This window comes from Oryza glaberrima, chromosome 10 (assembly GCF_000147395.1).
Source record: "Oryza glaberrima chromosome 10, OglaRS2, whole genome shotgun sequence".
Lineage (NCBI taxonomy): Eukaryota > Viridiplantae > Streptophyta > Magnoliopsida > Poales > Poaceae > Oryza > Oryza glaberrima.
Genome location: NC_068335.1, coordinates 2,955,304 through 2,980,403, shown reverse-complemented (window position 1 = coordinate 2,980,403; position 25,100 = coordinate 2,955,304). Strand labels below are relative to the sequence as shown.

General features: G+C 44.2%; 3 protein-coding genes across 4 annotated transcripts; all 3 read left to right on the top strand.

The window, feature by feature from the left end:
* Positions 1 to 310: 310 nt before the first annotated feature.
* On the top strand, positions 311 to 4,423 carry LOC127752996 (uncharacterized). Of its 2 annotated transcripts, XR_008012456.1 has the most exons (3): positions 311 to 1,492; positions 2,322 to 2,483; positions 3,768 to 4,423. XR_008012456.1 is itself a non-coding variant. In XM_052278449.1 (2 exons), exons 1-2 carry the CDS (start codon positions 355 to 357, stop codon positions 2,384 to 2,386), a joined length of 1,203 nt encoding a protein of 400 aa, XP_052134409.1. In that variant the 5' UTR covers positions 311 to 354; the 3' UTR covers positions 2,387 to 2,867. The 2 variants fall into 2 exon arrangements, 1 of the variants encoding a protein (XP_052134409.1); XM_052278449.1 differs by lacking the exon at positions 3,768 to 4,423 and having other exon boundaries at positions 2,322 to 2,867.
* Positions 4,424 to 15,541: 11,118 nt separating this feature from the next.
* Positions 15,542 to 17,473, top strand: LOC127752653 (uncharacterized). The gene is made up of 3 exons (XM_052278059.1): positions 15,542 to 16,524; positions 17,128 to 17,334; positions 17,428 to 17,473. The coding sequence occupies exons 1-3, from the start codon at positions 15,542 to 15,544 to the stop codon at positions 17,471 to 17,473; spliced, it is 1,236 nt and encodes a 411-aa protein (XP_052134019.1).
* A 3,849-nt stretch (positions 17,474 to 21,322) lies between these two features.
* LOC127752926 (carnosic acid synthase-like) lies at positions 21,323 to 24,323 on the top strand. Its single transcript, XM_052278373.1, has 2 exons — positions 21,323 to 22,415; positions 23,620 to 24,323. The coding sequence occupies exons 1-2, from the start codon at positions 21,405 to 21,407 to the stop codon at positions 24,232 to 24,234; spliced, it is 1,626 nt and encodes a 541-aa protein (XP_052134333.1). The 5' UTR covers positions 21,323 to 21,404; the 3' UTR covers positions 24,235 to 24,323.
* The last annotated feature ends 777 nt before the right edge of the window (positions 24,324 to 25,100 follow it).

The following is a 25,100-nucleotide window of genomic DNA, read 5'->3' as shown; positions in this document are numbered from 1 at the left end:
TTTAATAGTATAGCCCACTGCTAGCTACAATTCATCTATAGTCAATCTAATAGCCAATTCATACAATAATTGCTTACTATACTATTAGTATATGGTCCCATCTATCATACACACATTGTGTCTTGGAGCCCATGCTGTAGCTGGCTACAGATCTATAGTCCGCTGCTATTCTCTCTTATCTTTTATCTTATTAAAATATGTTTGTAGCTTGCTAATAGTCTGCTATTGTATCTGCTCTTAGTTCATGAGTGAATAAAATAGATAAATTTAGAGATGATAGTCACATATACCATAGCATTTGCCCTTCAGTGCACAAAATTCAATCCCCCGTTTCTCTCATCCCCAGATCTGACGATGGCCGATGTCACTGGCGGCCACTCCTCCCCTCCGGCGGCGGCGGCGGAGACCTTGCCCGACGACGTCCTCGCCGAGATCCTCCTCCGCCTCCCGCCCCACCCTTCCTTCCTCTCCTCGGCGTCCCTCGTCTCCAAGCGCTGGCTCCGCCACACCCGCAACCCTAGCTTCCTCCGCCGCTTCCGCGAGTTCCACCGCACCGCCCCCGTGCTCGGCTTCTTCCTCAACTCCTCGCATGGCGCCCTCTTCTTCCCCACCGACGCGCCCCCCGGCCGCATCGCCGACCAGGTCGCCTCCCTCCGCAGGAACACGGGCGATGGCTTGTGGTGGCTCGTCGGCTGCCGCCACGGCCGCGTCCTCCTCCGCAGCTGCGACTGGGCCAACCTGCTCGTCTGGGACACCATGACCGAGGGGTTCGTCTGCTTCCCCGCCCCCATCCAGATGGTCCAAGCCGACGCCGACCGCGACGCCGCCGTGTTCTGCGCTGCCTCCGCCGGCGACGAGGACCGCCGCTCCGGCGCCTTCAACGTCGCCGTCGTGTTCGTCAGCGGCGACCACGTGTTCGGTTGCGTGTTCTCCTCCGCGATCGGCGCCTGGGGCGACGTGATCTCGACGCCGGTGACTTTACCTCTGCTGATGATCTACGACGAGCCCGCTGCCCTTGCTGGGGAAGCCCTGTACTGGATTGTTAATGGCAGCAGCTTGCTCGAGTTCAATTGCGGCAGCCAAAGTCTAGCTCTGATCTCGCGGCCATCGGATATGCCCGCAACCCACAGGTGGAACATCCGTCCTGTGAGTTTGGAGGACGATTTGCTTGGCCTCGCCTTTTTCAACGATTTCTGCCTGCATCTGTGGGTGCGGGAGGTTGCCGATGATGGCGCGACGAACTGGGTTCCACGCAAGTCCGTTGAGATGGACAAGCTCCTTTCGCTGCCAGTGGCGACGGAGGACAGTCGGCGCCGTATCGTGCCTGCTTGGATATGTGGGTTCTCTGGGGATGGAAATGTGGTGTTTATTGGGACCCCTGCTGGCATTTTCTTGGTTGAGCTTGACACGTTGAAGTTCAAGAAGGTGACTGATGGTTCCCTACTCATCAAGACTGTTCATCCCTTTGAGAGCTTTTATTATGTTCCAAATGGTATGAGCAACTATCCCTTTGTCCTTTTCTGTCAAGTAGTCTTTAAATAATGAAAAGTCTTACAATGTTTACTCTGTTGGTGCTGAACCCAATACTACGTAGTACATATCCTGTTCCAGTTCAGGAGCACTAGCAATTAATATCAAATAGAGCAACACATGCCAAGTCACTTTTATTTTATGTTTTATTGATCTGATGTTCAGTAGTCATCGTTAACACTAAGGTTGAAAGTGGGTTAATGGGGATATCTCCTTGCGCGATTTTAATAATACCTCATGTATCGTTTGTGGATACCTTTTCCACTTAATGCCACATTATGTGTAAGCAAAAGTATGACAAATATTGATTGGTATCTGTTCTACTTATATTTAAAATTTAAAATTTTGTTAGAATAAAATACTACGTAGTACATATCCTGTTCCCACTGAAAATTAAAATTTAACTTTTGTTGTAGTTGTTAATAAAAAATACGGTTCTGACAATTTGATTAATACGGCTGGAAAAAAGGGAGATAGCAAACGCCTTTTCTGCCAGGGTTTTGAAAAGATGAACACTTATTCATTAAGTGCCCCTTAGCTTACTTTGTTTGGAATGTTGTTAGTTGTACTTTTGGTGTTGGTCCAGTTCTTAGTGTTTATCATCTTTTTGGACCCTGGCTAAACAAGTTTAAGAAGAAACTTTAGTCACTCATTTTGATTGGAATTGCTTTTGTATGCTGGTATTATTGAAAGCTAGAAATTCAGCCTGTTTCAAAGCTAAATTATCTAAAGATCCTACAGATATAATATATTTTGTTTGCTTATGGATGTTATCTTGGGCTCTAATGCAGAAAAAGGAGGAAAACAGGAGAGTGCTATAGTGGGGAACCAGGTTTCTGAGGCAGGTGGCAAGTGAGATCTTCCGCGCCAAGTTCAGATGGAGACTGTGCTCAGGACAGTTGGAAGGATGAACACAAAGGAGGATGTCACTATATGTTGGGAGAATTCACCAGGTCTTTTCTAGTTTTAAGTTCTGTTTAGCTGATCATCACTTTCTGGATGCTATTTCTCGGTACATGTTGGTTGTAGTCTTGTGCTTTGAAACTCAACTTTTGTTGTAAACCAGCGGTTGGTATACATGGTAGGATGGCACCATGTGAACAACCTGGCTGATGATTGACCTGTTTGCTGCTGAAAGGTGGTGTGGGCGTTATGAACCTTGTAGTCTGTTTGACTGTTTCCTTCAGTGGTCGGTTTGAAGACAAATAAAAAACAGGTTTTCATAAAACAAGTTTTAATTTGATTTATCATAATAATCCCTTATAGGTTGTTAGTTTGTTATGGATCATTTATTTAACATCATGTTTGGGTGGAAAATACTAAATATGTGTTTTGCGATAGATGTGTGTTTGGCACTTTGGCTGGCTGCTGCGAGGGAGAAAAAAGGGGCACGGTCAATATGTTTCGTGCTGTGTTGATTGAGAACAACACTACTTTTCGTAAAATTGATGTGTAGTTTTTGATTAAACATGATTTCCCGGTTTTATTGAAACCCAGTTTTTCTTACCGCTTACTTGCACAAATTTTTTTTAAAAAATGTGATTAAGGTAAAGCGGTTTTAATAGAATATGAGATACAAACAACCCGTCTTGATATATCAAGGGCCTATGAGTTGCAAGCAAAATCATTGGTATTGGGTGCCCAGTGTTAATTCCACATCAGTTGTCTGCTTACTCTGTTAGAACCAAGGTTTGAAATTTCGCCCCCCATCGGCATGCTCAAATTTCGTCCGAAATTTTCGGTTTTTTGTAATTTTTTGTGAATTTGGTCAAATTTTATTCAAATTCATTCAAATTTTCAAATAATTTTGGCTCGAAATTTCCGAAATTTTGGTAATCCCTGGCATAAAATCCAATTTCGAAATTTCAAACCCTGGTTAGAACCTTAGGGTTAAAGGGCTATTTTGTAGTGGTTATAGAAACAATAGAATGATAGATGATAATGCATGGTGCTTATATGAACACAAAACAATTTTGGTGCTTATTGCACTGTATTCTTTTCCTTTAAGGGTGCAATGAAACATTAAATAGCTTACCACATGTGCATATAGTTGGTGCTTGGTTTCATAAGTGTTAAGAGATGAGAAAAATGGTTGTAGTGGGTGTTGCTGCTGTTATCTGAGCTGTCTGGAAAACCAGGAATGCATATGTGATATGTTTTATAAATGTACTTAAAACACATTCTGTTGAGCTGATCCATTATGTTTGCTTTTGGATTAAACCTGGCTTATTTTGCAGAAATCAAGTAGCAAGTGAGATCTATGGCGCAAAACCTGGCTGGAGGTTCGGAACTGGAATGCTGGACTGAATTTTGGCAATCCTGGTGGTTTGACCAACAAAATGAGGGGGAGATGAAGTCCTGTGATGCTTTAGTACCATCAGAAGTTTTAGTTGTCTATTACAGATGTTCTCGTTAGCTGTACTGAAAACTTGTATAGGTTATCCTAGTAGCATCACACTGATGGGATGGCATCTAATTAAGAAGGGGTGGCATATGCTACACTTTTTCGTGATGCCCAATTTTGGTAGAGCAAAAGTGTCTATGACACACTGTAATTGTATAGCAAAGAGTGTTTATGAGAAGATTCTGGGGTGTTGGATGTAAAATTCTCACTGAAGAACAGTTACAGACAAGCGACCGAGTAATGTCACCGAAGCGTCGCTCGCCACTTGTGCCTGCATTTTCCGCTTCAGCGAGCAGCCTTTAGTCAATCCCCATTCCTCACCCCAAACCTTAATTCCCCATTTTTGAGGTTGCGGCTGCCATTGGGAAGCAAGAGCGTTCAGCTTACCTCTAGGATGAAATTTAATTTGTGAGTGCAATTTATAATCAAACTTTTGTAATATACTTTTTTTTTTGCGAGCAACAACATATGTGGGAAAGACATTTATGGAGTGAGCTATTTATATGTAGACAAAACAAGAGGGTTCAGCTTAGCTTGAGGATAAAATTTAATTTGTGAGTGCAATTAATTGTCAAACTTATGTAATATACATTTTTTTTTTGCAAAGCAACATCATGTGTGGGCTAGACATTTAATGAGTGAGATATTTATATGTAGACATTTAATTTAGTGAATTTTCATCCTATATAGCCCAATTTTTTTTTTTGATTTCTTAGTTCCAAAAGATATATGTACCGCTAAATTACTAGTCATGTGATCTGGATATCTGACAATGGTATTGTTGTTGCTTGCATTTCCTATAGCTCTAATGATCACCGGTTAACGTTGTTGGCGCCTGAAAATCATCATTGGCGTAGCTGAGGGTGGCGTGCTGTTTCCGTGGACAATGTTGGGGATCTTCAAGTTATGTCCTGGATCGATGGAGCTTAAGAATGTTTGTGAAGCAACTCAAGATATGGAGATTGTGCATCTGTACATGTCCTTTTATGTACCAACTCGCAACTCCCACTGTTATATCTTCCTAAATCATCTTAGCTTCTGATCAACAATTCAATTCAAATAGGTTTCATGGATCCATTATACAAATTTCCTAGTGTCATTACTAAAGCGCAGAACCGTTAATAATTTTTACTATTTGTGTGCATCCAACTGAACCATGTAATCATATATCATTTCTTATATTAGAATCCTGAAATGTTTGTTTTGATTTTGCCTTCAGTTTTTTTTTCCATATTTTGGACTATTGTCATAGTTAAGTTTATTGGAAATGCTTGGCTATGTACATATAGTTTGGATGTAGAGGCTAGGTTTTAATCCATTTTCTAAAAAACATATATTGGAAATTCTAAATTAAAATTTATGTATGTATGTATGTGTGTGTGTGTGTGTCTATATATAGAGACACACACACGACCTGAACACGGTTTTCGTATTTCCCTGACATTTTGTCTACCTTGCGGAGATCATGGCAGATACACATACCCGACCTGAACTGTGCTGCGAGCAAATGTGTGAAACATGAAGAATCCAGGGTGTTGCAAAATTCTCACTGAAGAACAGTTACAGACAAGCCAACGAAGACCTGAACATGAGATGTCAGTGGAGTGCCGCTCGATCATCGCTTGTGCCAGAATTTTGCGCTTCAGCAGCCTTTAATCGATCGATCCCCATTCCTCATCCCAAACACTAATTCCCCATTCTGAGGTTGCAGCCGCGCGCCGCCGGGAAGTGAGAGGGATCAGCTTAATTAATTAACTCGAGGATGAGATTTAATTTGTGAGTGCAATTAATTATCAAGCTTATGCAATATACATTTTTGTTTTTACAAAGCAACATAATATGTGGGCTAGACATTTATTGAGTGATCTTTATATGTAGACATTTAATTTAGTGATTTTTCATCCAAATATATATATATATATATTTGCCAAAAAATTGATTTCTTAGTGTAAGCAGTGTTTTGATATATGCAAATTTGCACTATGTTCCTAAATAAACACATATTTTGAATTAATTACTAGTCACTAATTCCATTTTCCTGTATGCATTTATTTTTTCTGTGAGCTCAGATTCATATGTGCATTTTGTGTTACCAACCTTTTCGGCCATGATCAAATAAGACATGCACCTTGTATGTGGACTAGTCATATACGTACTGCAGGATATCTTTTATTGGATGTATGTCTAAGTTTTGAAGTGACCAAGTGTTAGTACAGATTTATCTTCCACTGCAGTTTCTTAGCATTCGGGTTTGCTGTATATTTAGTGCAACAACCATATAGCTAGCTAGCTAGGGGCAAACATATAAAAAAAGTTCAAGTCTCTATATTATAGGGTTAGACTCCTAAAAATGTGTTTTTGCTCGGGCAGCAAGTGCAAATTTATAGAGTGTACATTGCATTATTATACTAAAAAATGGCAACCCATCTAATTATTTTCCATAGAATTCTGTTCATGATCAGTATTTCCCTCTTCAATCATGTTGCCCATTTTTCATATGATGAGTAGACTATCATTAAGTGTATAGTGCTATGTTGTTTCCGTTTTGCTGAATAAATTTTTCTTGTTCTAATTATTTGAGGTGTGGGGCAGCATATGAGTTATTCTGATCATTGTTCACCAAATTTTGCATAGTCTTTCTGCATATGTAGTTGCTACAGTAGGACTTCACAAACTGCATATGTGTTTCAATACATTAGGTTTTCCTAAATATAAAATACATATTTATTTAAACTATTTGTTAGCTAGTCGTCAATTCCATTTTCCTCTGCATTTTATGGTTGGCCACAGCAGATTATACATACAATTAAGTTCATCAACTAATGTATATTTTTATTACAACGTCTTGAGCTGAGCTAATAAGCAAGACCTATGCATGCATGTGGGATAATATAATACAACAGGAAAACACCTTCGAAATATGAACTGCCAAGTGCATCTTGAAAATTATTCAAACAGAAATTTAGTTTATTCAATAGCTTTGTTACTCAAGTGATAACTAGAATTGAATTCGTGCTTTTATACATACTGAATTTAACAAACTGCAGATAATTAATCTTAGTTATTTATTATAGCAAAAAAACTGGATGTATATGCAGACATAATAGTTAGCAAAAAATCTTGTAAGATAGACTTGAATTATAGTCTGACGATGCATTTTATATGTTGACCTGCGCCTTCATATATTCTTCAATTCTTTTAGTTTATTTAGTTACCAGTTCCCCAATTCAAGATAGACTTAAGAAGTTTCGGGCAAAGAAATGACGTTTTCATTAGCAACACACCATCATTTCACTATGTCATTTTTTGTAAAAATATTTACATCAAGTTGTATTTGGAGAAATTATTTTTCTGGAACAACAGTAAATGTGTGGACTTTGGGATCAGTTTTTATAATTGATAATTGATGATAGTTATATATCTTATTAATTATTATACACCGGGGCATCAAGATTGGGCGTACATTCAGGATGTCTCGATCGGCGTGGCTAGCTACTAATAATCAGGCTATCGCACATTCAGTCAATGAGATCTTTATATGTAGACATTTAATTTAGTGATTTTTCATCCAAATATATATTTGCCAAAAAAATGATTTCTTAGTGCCAAAAAATGTACTGCTAAATTACTGATCATATGTAATCTGGATATCTGACAATGGCATCGTTGTTACTTGCATTGCCTATAGCTCTGATGATCACTGGTTCCCGCTGTTGCCGATGGTGAAGATCATTGGCGTTGCGGAGGAGGGCGACGTGGTGTTTCTATGGACATTGTCGGGGATCTTCAAGTTCTGTTCTGGATCCATGGAGCTTAATAAGAAGGTTTGTGAAGCAACTAAAGATATGGAGATTGTGCATCCGATCCGTATGTGACCTTTTCTATGTCTCAACTCGCAACTCCCACAGGTATATGTTCGCAAACCATCCTAGCTTCCGATAGGCAATTCAATTCAAATCGGTTTCATGGATTCGTTATTTAAATTTTCTAGTGTCATTTCTGAAATGCACAGCTGTTATGAATTTTTACTATTTGTCTACATCCAACTGAACCATGTAATCACATATCATTACTTATGTTTGAATCCTGAAATGTTTGTTTCCATTCTGCCTTCATTTTGCTTAGACAATTAATTCAGATTATTGTCCTAGTTAAGTTTATGGAAATGTAGAGACCAGGTTTTAGTCCATTTTCTAAAATAAGTTTAGTGGAAATACTTAAATTAACTGGTAATATATATGTTATAGGTTGTCAAATTAACATATAAAAATGTACAGGATTTATCAGAAATCAATTAGGAACATAAATACATAGTGATAATATAAAAGACAATATTTTTGTATGAATCAGTAGCACATGTGAAATCTTGCTTTGTTGTTGAACCTTTTAGTTAATTTTATGCGCTTGTGCTTCAATCATCTTCTAGACTTCCACTGAGCCTTTGTACTTCGATTTGGAGATAATGCAATATGAGGATTTCTTAACAAATATCAAATACATGTGGCCACTATTTATTTAAGAAAATTATTTTGCCTTTTGTAATAAAACCATATACAATGAAAAAGTTGCAGTTAGAACGAACTAAAATTGCACATTGCATAGTATTGCAAACCTAGGTTTAGCCATACGTGATTTAGGTGACTGAAGATTTATAAAATTTGCACATAAAATCTAGAAAATCCCTTTTGTAAAAAAAATTTGCATAGAAGACTTTGAAAACTAATACCTTGGAACAATATATAGCAACAGTTTTTTGATTTCCTTGCGGTTTCTTTTTATTTTCTCTGCCTTGAGGAGGACACGGCAGATACACAAATGACTCCAACCTATGCTGTGCTGGATGCAAAATTATCACTGAAGAACAGTTACAAACAAGCCAACGAAGAACATAGCATGTCACCGGAGCGTTGCTCGATCGTTTCTTGTTCCCGCATTTTCCGCTTCAACAGCCTTTAATCAATCCGCATTCCTGACCCTGAACCCTAATCCCTATTTCAGACCTTGTGGGCGCTATTAAGATGTGAGAGGGAGAGCTTAGCTCGATTCACGCTGCTCTTTGCCGTCACTATGTTCATTGGATTTGACCGGGAAGGTCTACGTACGGTTGTACAAAATCAAGTAGGATCGATGGTGGAGAATAAACGCTTGTAAAAGAGGATGAAATTTAACTAGTGTCACGCCCCGAACTAGCCCCGAACGGGACTAGCCCGTGACGTTCCAAATTAACCTGTTAATCGATACCAGTCCCAGGAAACAGTGCTGGTATCACAGGAAGACAGAATATCACAGCCACAGGGGTCTCTTTATTACAGAGTAGGAGTACAGTCATGTTGGGCTGCGGACAGATCCCGAGCTCACAACTGTATTACAAAAGGGAAAGCGAAAGCCAAGACTTGAATCAAACATCACAGGCGCGACTTGGGAACTAGGCCAAAACCCTAAAACTCATCGTAGCCGACTTGCTCCTAGAAGAACTCGTCAGCGGGGGCCACATCATCTTCTTCGGCAACTGCGGGGATTATTTATATAGAGCAAGGGTGAGTACAGGAGTACTCAGCAAGCCATGGGAATTAAGTGTTTAATGCAGGCTTCAAAGGAAAGGCTGTTGTTTTTGCAATTGATTTTATTTAAACTCCTTTTTGAAACAACTAAGTGAGTGCTTCTCAAACGACACGGATGGGACAGTGCGTCTCATCCGGTCGGAGTATGTGCAATGTATCAGTCTTTGAATTGATCAGGGTTGGCACCCGGCCAACAGCTTTCAAACGGCCACCCGGGCCTGGCTGATCCCATCAACCGCAGATTTTTTAAACATCGAACCCATTCCACAACAGCAATTTCACAAAGCAGTAGTCAAACAAAACTACACTAGGAATCACCTCACATCCGCCCATGACCGTGGGCACGGCTGTTCGAACAGTTTGTTAACCTCTGCAGAGGGGGTGCACTTTACCCACACGACATTACTAACCCGAATCACCCAGCCCGTGCAGAATGGCCACGTCTGGAGACCTTGAGGCTTTCATGACAAGGCATTTCGAAAGCCGACACAGGTTTACCATATGCCAACGAGAGGGGTCCCAGACCAACACCAGGTTAGGTCCCAGACCATACTGTGCCAGGAAGCCCGGGAGTTCTCCCCGACACCACCCCGTTGAATCCACATGTCTCTTGGCATCAAGGCTCCCCCGATTAGCAATTTACTCAGCCAGGGGTGTCCCATTTCACCCATGTGACCGCACTTGTCTTATGTTCGGATGAAATTCCAAGGAAATGGTCCTTAAGTGCAAGAGCGGGAAACCGTACTCCCGGTACGTCCCCCGGCCTGCGATTTTGGAAATTCATTTAGTTTGCAAGCACCGACCCAGGTGTCGGGTTTTCCAAGTCTTTTGTAAAACCCAAGTTTTAACCATCGTTGGATGTTTTATATTTGAGGGGAGGTGTCCCGATGCGCGTGCCCGAAGGCCCGTACATCGAAGCACAACAGTCGACAAGGGAGGATTAAGTGTTCAATAATTCAAGGAGGGTAATTGCAGTAATTAGGATTGGGGGCCGACGGGCTATCTCGCAAGCCGCGGCCGAATTACTTGTGTTAATCCTATTCATACAATATTTGCGGAAAAGAAATACTTAGATTTAAATTATAGGTGCAAGATGGTCAAAGGTGACTTGCCTTGCTTAAGATCTTGAGCTTGATCCTCGTAATCCTCGCACTGCGGGTCTTCGGGCTCTGAAACTACACGTGAAACGCAACTCAACAAACGGCAAAAATAAGCCCTATTATTGACCTCTAAGCGTGCCATTAGATAGATCTCAAGATTTGAGGAATTTTGGAAGTTGAACGGAGTCGAACGGATGTACGGTTGATAAGATATGGAATTTCTAAGATTATTGGATTTTTGATCTAAAGGAAAAGGATTTATTTAAATCCTTTTTGAGAAAAGAAAAGAAAAGAAAAGAAAGAGGGAGGGGAATTAGATTTCCCTCGGGCGGCTAGGGCGTGGCCCGAGAGAAAGGGGCGGCTCGGCCGAACTTAACGGGCTGGCCGGCCCGAGAAGGCGGCCCAAGGCGCGCGCGCGGTGGGGAGGAGAGAGAGGGAGCCGGTGGGTCGGGTCCATCCCGCGTGGTCCCGAGTGGGACCCGCTTATCGGTGGCTCGGCTCGCCGTGAGCAAGGTGCACGTGGGGCGTGCTAGGGTTTGGGAAGGGAGGCGCGGCGCACGCGCGGTTCGCGGAGGACGCGGTGCGCGGCGGGCCCACGCGCAGCCTCACGGCTCACCGTGGACCATGCGCACGGGGAGGGTGGAACGGAGGGAGTGGCTGACTGGGTCAGCCGATCCGGTCGTGCCGAGGTGGCACCGACGTGGCGCCTACGTGGCTGCCACGCGGGTCGGCTGGAGGAAAACGAAGGCGCCGGCCGCGAATGGACGGCGGGCGGCGGCGGTTTCTCCAGGACGCCGTGCGACGACGAGGGGCGACGGGGTGTACACCGGAATGACGAGGGAGAACGAGAGAGAGCGAGCCAACGGCTCGGATTCGCCGGAGGGAGTTCAACGGCGGCGGATTACGGTGGCGGCAATCGGCGGCGAGAAAAGGGGGAAACGGCGACGAGGTGATAGCATCTACGCGGCTAAGGTAAAGCATTCCTAGCACCGGATTAGGAGGAAACACGCCGTGGGAGGCCGGCGACGAGAGGTGGCTACCAGACTCGGGCGGCGACGGCGGCGAGTCCACTGCGAGCGACGGCAGCAGTCGGGGCGGCGCCAGTTTGCTACGGGGAGGCTACACATGCTACTAACCGAGTCTAAGGGGAGGAGGCGGGACGAGGAGGGAGAACGGGGAGGATGCACTACCGCTGCAGAGGAGGGCGCTGTGACGAGAGGCCGACGGCACGGGAGTGATCTCTCCGGCCTCGGGCCAGGGAAGAGGAAGAAGACGAGCGCCCGGAGTCCCCTTCCGCATCCTAGCACGCACCGGCTCCTCTGGCACACGCGACGGCAGCGGTCGGCGATAGAGAGACAGAGGGGACGGCAATGGCGCGGTGGAGCGAGGGAGAATGGGGGAGGGAAAGGAAGGGAGGGCGCCTTGGTTTAATAGGAGGGCAATGTCGGTTTGGGAACCGACCTAGGGCGGTCAAGGAGCGAGCTGGCGCTCAGCGGTCGCGGCCAAAACGGCGACAGAGGGCATGACGCCGGTGGAAGAAGAGAAAAGGGAAAAAGGAAGGAAGAAAGGGGGCTTGCCCCTTGCCGCTTTGGGAAAAGGAGGAGGGAGAGGGGGGGTGACGCGCAGAGGGAGGAGGAGCTCTGCCTCCGTCCCTTGGAAGCTAGCGCGCGGTGGTGGCGAGGCTGGGTCGATGACGACGGCGATGACGGCGGACCGGTTTGGAGCGGAGCTGCGACACGGGCGGCAGACGCGGGGCAGGCGCGGCAGGTGCTGATGGCGGTGGCGACTGGCCGGTCGGCCACCACGGCGTGCGCGCGCGGGAGGCAACGGGGCGACATGATGATTTGGGCAGCGTTGGCGGGAAGCGGCAGCGAGGGCGGAGGGCGCTCGGCTCGGCGCCGGCTCGCGCGCACGCGCGCGCGCGGCGTACGAGCAGAGCGAGGGAGGGGAGAGCCGAGGGAGAGGCGCTCGGCGCGGCGCGGCTCACGCGCACCCGCGCGCGGCGCACGGGCAAAGCGAGGGAGAGAGGGAGAGAGAGAGAGGGAGAGAGAGAGGGAGGGAGAGAGAGATGGGCCGAGAGGAAATTGGCCCACCGAACCTGAGGGAGGCAAAATGGACTTTTGTGGAGGAATTGAATTGGGAAGGAAAATTGAGATTAGGGTTTGGATTTGGCGATGGATCGGGGATTCGAGATCCGGAATGGCACGGCGACTGACTGCAAGCGAAGAAATAATTTTCACAATTAGGGTTTTTAGAATTTAAATTTTCCCGCTAGGCGCCACGACGGAACGGGCGCTACAACTAGTGAGTGCAATTAATTGTCAAATTTATGTAATATACATTTTTGCAAAGCAACATCTGAGCTAGAAATTTATTGAGTGAGATCCTTATATGTAGACATTTAATTTGGTGAATTTCATCCAAATATATATTAGTGAAAAATATTTTTGTTTCTATTTATCAAAAAATTGTGATATTAAATTCTTAATTACCTACTCTTCTTTTGCTCAAACGGGCATAATGTATGTCGAGTGTCTAGATTTCAGGTGACTGAAATTTCAGTCACTTTTATCATCCTTTAAATATATAGCATGCCAAGAGTTGTCACTTCCACTATTACTCATGCAAACAAAGTCGTTTCTTTCCTGTTGAACGGTAAATTTTATAAGTAAATATGAAATAAATTTACAATAAAAAACAAAATTACATGTAAAATTATTCAAACATAGATAAATTTGTCCCGACTTTTTAGGGTTTGCAATTTTATTGCTGTTTTTTCTTAAATGAAGCAAAGTTTTGCCATTGGTTTGGCCTGCTGTTTTGATGGTGTTAATTCAATGGCGAAAAGGCATATATATCCTTGGTTGTTGTTGCATTTTTGCCACTACTTTTTTTCATCTCTAGTGATTTCGTCCCTATTCTGTTTTGAATGATATGAAGTAAGATTGTGTTAAATAATTCAAATATGAGCATTTTTTTACTTTTGCCAAAAAAAATGACAAATACTACCACAAGTAAAATTTTGATGGTACTTGAATTGAATTTTGTTAAAATTTTGATAGAATGTGCTCAATTTATAGGATTTCCTACATCGAACCCTCCCCGTCATCTCATCCGCCCCTCTGCCACTTGTTCCCCCGCTCACCGTTGCTATTGCTGTGACCGTCGTGGAGGAGGCCTTCAAGGCGCTGAAGAGGACCAAGGACCTGCTCGCCACCTTCTCCCACCTTGAGGCCATCCTGCCACCGTTCAACAAGTGCCTCACATGCCTCAAGCTGCCCCGACCCATCCCACGTCCTTGCTATCGCCCTCCACTCCCTCAAGACAACCCCCAACTCCATCGCTGTCTCGCTCGCCATGGCCCTCCACCTCGTCGGGTCTTCCTCCTTCAACCTCCCGTTTTCACATTGGCCTCTTCTTCTTTTCACGCTCCCTCCGCTGTCTCGCTCGCCATGGCCCTCCACCTCGTCGGGTCTTCCTCCTACAACCTCCCGTTTTTATATTGGCCTATTCTTCTTTTCACACTCCCTCCACCTCCTGTCCCTGCTCCTTCCCTCCAAAGATGTTGTCGCCTTTGAGGAAGAAGGCGATCATTATGCTAAAGTGCTGCGGGGAGGCGGCAGGAAGAGGAGAGTGCTAGGGGGAGGGATTGAGGATGAGCTGAGGCCGGTGGCCGTGAGGTGGTACGGTGCTGGCATGAACATGGTCTTGCCTTATGCTACCGAGCCACCTGCCTTCTTTCACACATCCAGCAACGTCGGTACATTGAAACCACCCTCTCCGCTGCATTGCATGTTTCTCGCGTGCTGAGGTGCTAAAAACACTGTGGCCGCCAGCCTCGCATAGTTGCATCGATGCACCGGAATGACGAATCCACCCCCGCCACAACGGCATGCCTCAACGCACTTGAATGCCGCCGCCGTGCCCGCCACGTGGTCTTGCCAGATTAGCCGTTGCCTGCCTAGGGGTTTTATGGTGAAAGCTGTGGCAGGAAACACAACGGGATGGTTGGGGTAACCTTTTCTTTTACTACAAGGGTAGAAGAGTATTTCATAAATCATTTTTCTATTTTCGTTCCTATTTATTTAAACCTATATTTCATAAATCATTTTTCTATTTTCGTTCCTATTTATTTAAACCTATATTTCATAAATCATTTTTCTATTTTCGTTCCTATTTATTTAACTCAATTTCGTGGGACATACCTAACAACTGTCTAAAGTGTTGGCAAATGTCTTCTTCGTTTTCAGAAAACGGTGTAAATTACAAACCTTAAAAAGTGAGGGCAAAGCAACAATGGAGGTTCAAAGCAGAGGCATGGACACAATTGTCCCTTGATTAAAAAAAAATGTAAAACCATATACATAATGATAACTTTGTAGTTAAAATAGACCAAAATTGTACATTGCATAGTTTTGCAAACATAGTTTAGCTTAGCCATATGAAACTTTAGGTGACGGAAAATTTATAAAATTTCAGACGCCTAAAATGTAACAAATCCCTTTTAGGGAAAACAATATTGCAAATTAAGAACTCTTTAAAAACTAATAGCATGGATCAATATATAGCCGAAATGTTTTCTAATTTACCTGAAGAAAATTCGGTTACTTTCTTTTTCTCTCTGCCTTGCCGAGGTAACTGCAAATACACACGAGACAAATGGTGCGAGAAAATGAGTAAAAAAAAAAAGAAAAAACCGGGGTGTTTCGCGTAAAAGTCTCACTGAAGAACAGTTACTGACAAGCTGACGAAGAACGCGTGAGGTCACTGGAGAGCGTCGCTACCTCGCCGCTTGTCCGCATTTTCCGCCTTCAGCGAGCAGCCGCCTTCAATCCAATCCCCAAACCCTAATTCCCCATTTCCGATCTCGCAGCCGCGCGCCGCCGGGAGATCTCAGCTCTGATCCATTCCATCCACGCCGCCGTCGCGCGCGCGCGCCAGCCGCCATGTCGCTGAGCCGACCGCTCGCCGCCGCCGCCGCCGCCACCGTGCCCGACGAGCTCCATCTGGAGATCATGGTGCGCCTCCCTGCGCTTCCCCAGGCGCTCGCCCGCGCCTCCGCCGTGTGCCCGGAGTGGCGCCGCGTCGTGCGCGACGCGGCCTTCCTCCGCCGCCACCGCGAGCTCCACGGCGGGGTGCCCGCCACGGCGGGGTTCTTCCACAACACCGTCGTCGTCGGCGGCGCGCCCGGCGGCGCCCGCTTCGTCTGCGCCGGCGCCGGCCCCCTCGCCCTGTTCGTTCCGCCGTCGGTAAGCCGCCAGGGTGTCCCCTGCTGCCACACCCACGTAAACCCCGGCGACGCATGGACGGTGCTCGACTGCCGCGGCGGCCGCGTCCTGCTCGGCTGCTGCAGATTCTCCTGCTACTTCCTCGTCTACAACCCCATCACCGGCAAGCGCTGCCTCGTCAAGGCGGCATCCCATAAACGACTCCATCTCCATCACTCCATCCGATGCAACGCCACGCTGATCTGCGACGACGACGACGCCGACGCCGACGGGCCGTTCCGCGTGGCCGCCGTGTACACCACCGTCACCGACGGCGGCCGCCTGTTCGGCGCGGCGTTCTCGTCGCGCACCGGCAGGTGGACCACGGCGCCGCAGGTGTTCGTCGACCTGCCGCGGGGCATCGACCTCCGCGGCGAGCCGTCCGCCGTGGTGGGGAGCACGGCGTACCACTCGGCGTACAGCTACCTCGTCCTCGCGTTCGACGTCGAGCACTGGACGATGGCCACGTTCCAGCGGCCGCCGCGCTGCGGCAACGCCCGGCTGATGAAGACGCGCGGCGACGGCGTGCTCGGCCTCGTCGGGGCGCTGGAGCTCACCGTCCGGCTGTGGGCGCGGGAGGCCGGAGGCTGGGTGCTGCGTAGCACCGTTGAGCTCTCCGACATGGGGCTTCTTCGTGATCTCCCATCGGCACCGTTGCCCAGGTCTGAAAAAAACCAATGGGTTCTTTGATATTTTGTTGGAAATTTCGTGAAATTGGCAAACTTTTAGTTGTTTTGTTACCTTGATAAAGAAATCTCTTTTGCTAAAAATTTGGGAACTTTTGAATATGTGCTATGTTATAAACTTATTATAACTGTGAATCTGAAATTAAGAACCACTGTACTGTATGTTTTTGTCCATTGGCAGACACAGGAAATATACCGTCCATTGTGTTTAGTGGGATAGAGTTAAGGGACTTGAGGTAGTTAGCTATTGGATTAGAATTGGGTGAGCCAGCAATAAAAAAATAAATTTGTTGACAAAAGAATTAGAATGAAGTATTAGATATAACGAAATATATACATGTGTGATATACCTATATATATTAATTTTATTTCACAAATTTTTGGGTATTCTTCCTAGAAATACCCGGGAACCCCTGTGTCTGCCACTGTTTTTCTCTTTATTTGTGTATATATGTATAGCTAGTATAGCCCCAAATCGAGCCAAAGAAAAAAAAAAGTATAGTAACCCCAGATTGGTTGAGTTTAACTTCAATCATGTGATCCGGGTATCTGACAATGGCATTGTTGTTGATTGCCTAGCTCTGATGCTCGGTTCCCGCTGTTGCCACCGGTGAAGATCATCGGCATCGCAGAGGAGGGTGACGCAGTGTTCCTTTGGACGATGCTCGGGATCTTTATGTTCTGTCCAGGATTCATGGAGCTTAAGAAGGTCTGTGAAGAAACTCGAGATATTGAGATGGTGCACCCATACGCATCCTTCTATGTCCCAACTCGCAACTCCCGCAGGTATATATGTTTATATATTATCCTTGCTTTCTACCATTCAAACATAATGTTTTATGGATTATTTATACAAAATTCTCCATTTCATTTCTGAAGCGCGCACAAAGCAGTTAAGAATTTGTATTTGTTTGCATTCAACTGAACCCATATAATCATATCATTACTAATGCTATAATCTTGAAATCCATTTTACCTTCGGTATGTTCACACAATTTGGATTATTACAGTTAACTTATTGGAAATGCCTAAAGTAACTGTTAAATATATATGTTCTGGGATGTCAAAGGAACATATAGAAATGTACAGGATTTATCAGAAATCAATTAGGAACATAATATATAGTGATAATACTAGCTTTTTGTATGAATCAGTAGCACATGTGAATTATTGTTATTTAGCTGAACCTTTTAGCTTTCTGCGCGGTTATGCTTCAATCATTGTCCGTTGAGCCATTTTTACATTAATTTAGAGATTAATATAAGATACATGTGGCCATTCTGTTTCAGAAATAGTTATTTTACTTGCTGTAAATATGTAACAAAACTTAGCTCAATGGTACTTTTGGGACTCAGTTAATCTGATCTAGGAATATGAATGTACATAAAACTCCCTTGCAAATAAGAAAAACATATAAAACCGTATTTGTTAAAGCATGTTGCGACTGCAATATATATGAATATTCCATTATTTACTGTCTGTGGGAGTTTTACCCTACTGAAAAAGTTTGCTGTAGCTCGAGTAACATGTGTCGTCTGATAGAACATCCTTGACAAAGTTTCTGCAGAATTAAATATAACTGTATAGTTTTAATTAAATTGCTTGTTGAGTGCAACATATATACTGATCACACTATTTCTCATCACTTCTTTTCAGAAGGCAGTGAAGAAACAGCAAAACAGGGTTGACATGCTACAACAAATGTCGCTGAAGATTAGTGATGAAGGTGCAATGGAGTTTTTAGGGATTGGATGCCTTGTGATTTTTTGCTTCGTTAAATTTGAACCTGTTTGATACAAATAATACATGTAATATGTTTGTTGCAATGACTTTGTACTCGTTGTACTTTCTTAGATGATTTTTGTTGTTCAATGACTGCATGCGTAACTTCTGTTGTGAGACTCATGTATGAAATCAAGGTGGATTTTTGGACGCATGAAAATCTGGTTATTGCATCTCATCTAGCTTATTTTTCCTATTGATTTCCAATTCAGCCTCTATGATCTATGTTGGTTAAAGTGTATCAAAGTTATCTTCATGATATTTTTTTTCCACTACCATTCATTACTTCACTTTTTTTTTCACTGCAGACTCCTTTTTTAAAAAAATCTTGTGGATTATATTGTTTTTAATGGATGGAGGCAAAAGATTTTGGTTCATCTGTGAATATATAGATACTGAACCAACATTGAACTTCCTACATGCATATGGCTTGATATATAGAGTGAACACGTATAGTAATTAATTACCTTCAAAAATATGCACAGAAAAGATAACTAGATTTCTCCCATCAGTACGTGAAGTTGTCAATTGTTCAAATTTCGTACAACATAGTACGTATATGTATCATGTTTAATTGTTATTTACGTTTTGTATATTCATTGCACTGCTCCTTTGTTTGATGTGGTGCCACCCTACTGTTTCCCTACTATATCTTGTGAAATATGATGGCTGATGGCAGCAACAAGATGATGATGGTGTAAACATGGTGCTGCAAAACAGTAGCATTTATCTGCCACAGCTGTGTTATCTTGGATAGAAAAGTTGCAGAGGTTTCGAAGGATGCCTTCCATCCATAACTATATATATATGATAAACCATGAAGGTATGTTTCAAAGGCATGGAACCCATGCGCATGACAACGCTTCCTATTTGATGTTGTGGTGTATAGTGTGTTCCATATCTCCCTTTAATCAATTTCACATATATACAACATGTCTGTACATTTTATCAATTATAGGTTCCCTTGAATTGTGGAAAGCAAGGAAGATTGTGCTAGGGCGAGCTGACTGCTCAGACAAGTCACAAGTAAGATCTTCAAGTCCAAGTTTAGCTGGAGAGATCCCAAAAACGTTTTTTTAATACGCAGGAGAGCTACTTATCATTATATTAAGGAGAAGAAAGAAGATGATAAGAACCCTTACAACACACACAATAGACCTTACACGAGACCAAAAGACAACTTCAACCAATTACAAGCAAACACTATTCACTGTTCGGCATGAGGACAAGAATGCCCTTAGGCCCGGCCAAACCCTATTCATACAACTCTTCTCTTGCAAACAGCAAGTCTTCAGCTATGTTAGGAGAAGTTCCATCGAAGACACAACCGTGTTGGCATGAGGGCTACCAACAATCAACTCTAGTGTCGAGAAGATGGAATGAAAGCTGGTTTTATGTTGTTTTGAGAGTGCCCCTTGAGTTTTTTAGGTTCAAGGTGCCTAGAAAAAAAAGCTGACAATTTAGATAAACTTTGTGTTGGGAAAAGTTGCTTTATTCTACGTTGTCTTGCCAGAACATGAATAGTGGAGCAGAGAATGAGATGTCATTCTCATCTCGAGAAATAGTCCCCTTCAGAGGAATATATGTATATATATACACACACACATACATACATACATGTATGGGGTGCTTTCTTTTGTTTGTGCTTTCTTTTGTTTTTCCATTCTGTTTCTCATCGAATCATTTCTATTAATGAAAATGAAGCTGTGCCCTTTGCTAAAAAAAAGTTTCCCAACATTCATAAATCTCCAAGCAATTAAACGGATAATTTTTTTTAAGGCATAGGCAGCTTCCAAAACTTCTTGCAAATTAAAGTGGTAAGCAACCATATGCAGAAGAACCAGTACTATCTGGAGCAAAGTCCTAGAGCTAAATAATGAGAACCATCCATTATTCACATTTCTCGTAATACCAAGTAATAGTATGTCACATTAATTCTTCTGTTTAGCACAAATTGTACAAAATTAACTAAACGATGAACAGTCCTAGCTAACAGGTAATCACGTGCATTATCAGTTCATCACAGAAACCGAGAGGCCAAGACGGTCTGTTACTCATGGACGTAGATGGAATTGAACCAAACTCTGGTGTACATGAGAAAGTTTCTCTTTTTTAATATATCGTTCCTCTTCGTCTGTTCCAAATGAACTCTATAGATTCTTCTGTTATTTGTTTGTCCTTTTATCTCCAAATCTAATTTGAAATTGCTATATCAACCAACTGTGGCGTTGTCTTGGTTTAAGAAGTGTAACTCATGGCTTCTGCATATAGCTAGAAATGAACACAAACATTATACAAAATCGGCAGAGGAAAAGAAGGTATGTGAAAAAGAAAAAGACTGCCTACTCTACATTTGATAGAAAATTCCCTCTAAAATTTTAGGAATATTGAGCCATTAATTGGATTGTTTTGATTCGTTGGAGAAGTTAGGAATAATTCCCCTGTGCCCTCTTCTTCTTCCCTACGCCGTTGCCGCCGCCGGAGATCAACGAGATCATCGGAGCGGGAGGTAAGGTAAAGGTGTTGACTATTGAAGGGTCCAAAATCTGCAAGACACTGAGGGGGCAAGGAGGGATTTTTTTGTTGAATGAAGGTTATTACTCCCTCCGTATTTTAATATATGACGCCGTTAACTTTTCGAACAACATTTGACTATTCATCTTATTCAAAATTTTTATGTAAATATAAAAATATTTATGTCATGCTTAAAGAATATTTGATAATAATATAAAGTCACGATAAAATAAATGATAATTACATAAATTTTTTAAATAAGACGAATGGTCAAACGTTAATAAAAAGTCAACGGCGTCATACATTAAAATACGAATGGAGTATCAACTAGCAGAAAAAGAACCCCATGTATTACCATGCAAGGACATAATGGAAAGCAACGGATGAACCAAAGCTAAAGAATTCTTGAATGGCTGCTAGCTTCTCCTTCAAAAGAGGCCAACAGATGAAAGCCTAGTACACGACTCAAGCGAAAATGTTCAGTTAAATTATTGTCCTCTTAATTTCTGTCACGGTGTCACTTCACATCAAATCATAAAACGCATACTCTTCAACGGGTAATGCTTTTATATTTCCATATGGATCGAGATCGATCGGCAGTACAGGTTCATTCATTCTCCAAAGTCCAGCGTTCATCAATGGCCATCTTCATCGGATGCATCTGTTCACTTGCACTCTTGCTGCTCTGCTCCCATGTCTTCCAGCTTCTCTCAGACGCTCGCCGCCGTCTTCCACCGGGCCCGAGGCCGCTTCCGGTCATCGGCAACCTCCTCGACGTCGCCGGTGAGCTCCCGCACCGCTCGTTGGCGCGCGTCACCGAGCGGTACGGCCCGCTGGTGACGCTCCGCCTGGGCACGATGCTCGCCGTCGTGGCCTCCTCGCCGGCCACGGCGCGCGACGTCCTGCACAGGCACGGCGCCAGCATCACCGACCGGGGCACGCCGGACGCGTGGCGCACCGACGGGCACGACGGCAACTCCATCTTCGCGTTCCCGACGCGCCACCACCGGTGGCGCGCGCTGCGCCGGCTCGGCGCCGAGCAGCTGTTCTCGCCGCGGCGGGTCGAGGAGCAGCGCCCGCTGCGCCGCGACGCCGTGCGCGGCCTCCTCCGCCACGTGGCGGAGCTGGCTGCGGCGTCCGGCGGAGGCGGCGCGGCGGTGGTCGACGTCGGGAGGGCGGCGTTCGCGGCCATGGCGAGCCTACTGTTCGGGGCGCTGTTCTCGGCGGGCATCGACGCCGCGACGTCGTGCCGGTTCCGCGACGCGGCGCGGGAGTTCGCGCTGCTGACGATGACGCCCAACGTGTCGGAGTTCTTCCCGGTGGTGGCCATGGCCGATCTGCAGGGCCTGCGGCGAAGGACGGCGAGGCACATTACGTGGATGTACCAACTGATCGACGGCCATGTCGAACGGCGGATGCGTGGCCGGGAAACGGCCGGTGGCTGCGGCGCCGCGCACGGGGAGAAGGAGAAGGACCTGCTTGATGTGATGCTGGACATGTCGGAGAAAGAGGAGCAGAATGACGACAGCAGCCTCACCATGAACCGGGGTGTGATAAGAGCATTTATGGCCGTAAGTATATGTATCCTATATATCTCAGTTTTTTACCAGATTATACAGTTTACTTTTAATTATATTTTGACTGTATGCCATATTTTGAAATTTTAGTATAAATATTCTAAAATATAAATCATATCTAAAATTTCTTTAATATATAATTAACATGTCATAATAAAATAATATTTATTTATTTTTAATAAAACGAATGGTTAAAATATCATATAAAAAGGTAGCCACATCATCTAATTTTAAAAAAGGAGTATAAGTTTGTTAAGGATGTTTTTCCAATTACTTTACAACTTTATAATAGTTAATCTGTTCGATTATTGTATCTTAACATATTATAAAAAGTTGGATAATTCATCACCCTTTCAGAACAGAAAAACCACGCCCAAAAGTAACTTTTCTCACCGCATGCACATATGTTTTACAAAGAGGCAAAAAAATGCTACTGAGCAATAAACAACGTGATTGTTATAGAAGATAGTAATAATCATGGCATGACAGTTTGTGGCTACTTTTCATTAATTAGACTTCGTAGTCACTAAAACATAATGGGTGGACGGAAGCCCAGTGACCACGGCTAGAGTTATCTCTAACAAAGTTATTTTCCAAAATTTTTTACAACTATTTAGGTACATGAAAAATAAAGATTGAAGGAGCGAAAACACTTTAGAACAAACTATATTTTATGCATAAGGTGATTTCTATAATCATCTGCCTAGGTTTTTGTTAGGCTTTAAATATTTTCTCTGGTTGGTCTGTTTGCATGTGGGTGTGTTTTCAATATAAGTTTGGTGGTATTTACACATTTATTTAAAGGCAAATTTTACGGGAGGACATCACGTACGGCTCCTAAGTGGTTTTAGCTTTTGGACAATAAAAGTTGATCTTCGGGAAAGATACTTTCAAAGTATGGTTATTTACTGCTAGGGACATCATGTTGGTTAAAATATTCATTTTATTAAATAAAAGAGAGATAAATAGTATGAAAGGACAAATGTACTAGCTAGCGAAATGACCAAGGCCGGTGGCATATTTGTCCTTTCGCACTATTTTTGCTCTCCTATTCAATCGAAAATGAATATTTTGATTAATGTACGTGGTGTTCAATAGCAAATAACCATATATTTTAAGAGTGTATTCCCTAAAGATTGACTTTTTGGTTAAGATATTCGATTTATCTAAATTACTTACATTGCTTAACCAATTTCAGGATTTACTAATGGCGGGCAGTGAAACAAGCTCAGCTGTAATAGAGTGGGCAATGGCCGAGCTACTGCAGAATCCTCAAACTATGACAAAATTACAAGAAGAGCTCAAAAAGGTCATTGGCTCAAAAACTTGCATAGATGAAGAAGACATCGACAAACTTCCCTATCTTCAAGCAGTCATCAAGGAAACACACAGGCTACATCCAGCCATACCCCTGCTAATGTACAAAGCAGCCGTCCCAGTTGAAATACAAGGGTATAAAATCCCCAAAGAAACCACTGTGATAGTAAATACATGGGCAATTCATCAGAATTCAGAGGTTTGGATTGAACCAGACAAGTTTATACCAGAGAGATTCCTACAAAAGGAGATCAGTTTGTCATCAGGTAGTACCAACATGGAACTTATTCCATTCAGTGCCGGACGACGTTTCTGCCTCGGATATCCGGTAGCAAATAGAATGCTGCATGTTATGCTTGCCTCGCTAGTTCATCAGTTTCAGTGGACACTGCCTGAAGTAGTGAAGAAGAACGGTGGCGTAGACATGGCAGAAAAGTTTGGAATAACACTGTCTATGGCGACCCCTCTACATGCTATAGCAAAGAATATTGTGTAATGTGTAATTTGTGTAATGTATTCCCGAATAAAATGTGTCATTTATCCTCAAATATAAGACGGATTTATAAAAAGTATCTGAAATTAAATAGGGAATGATTGTGATTGGTTTAAGACACTACTACAGGATTGATTTTCCTGGACGCCCCCCCTTTTGTTTACATGCGGTCCGTAATTGGAACTGCACGGAAAAATAGGGGGACCAGTGCTAGGCTGTCGCCCGCACGGGAAAATCGATTTTCCCGTGCGGACGTCCTAATCCAACCGCACGGGATAATCCTCCGTCCTTTCCCTCTCACCCACTTTAAAATTTTCCCATCTCTCTCTTCCTTTTTCCCTTTTATTGTCCCTCAACCACTCCCCTCTCTCTCTCTCTACCTTATCTCTTCCTTTTACTCCTCTCCCAGCCACACACCCGGCCGGCTTCCCACCTCCTCCCCCACACCTTCCCGGCCGGCTTCCCCTCCTCTTCCCCCTTCCCTCCTCCCATTCCCCTCTGTCGGGCCGGCAATGGCGGCGGCCTCGGCGACGGCGGTGGTCGGGCGCGGCAGCGAGTAGCGAGGCGGCAGTAGCGGCGGCGGCCAGGATTCCCCTCCTCTTGGTCGTCGTCCTCGTTGTGCGCTCGGCTCCGTCAAGGCAAGGCAAGGCAAGACAGCAGACGTCGTGCGCTCCGGCAAGGCAAGGCAAGGTTCCGTCGTGCGCTCGTCGTCCTCCTCCTAGTCATCGCGTGCATCGTCAAGGCAGCGGATCTGGCGGCGGTGGCGGCCGGCGCATCTATGGCGGCGGCGGGCGGGCTCAACAGCGACGACGATGGTGGGCTCGGCGGCGGCCAGGTGGGTGCGGTCCGGCGGCCGGCGGCGATTTTCT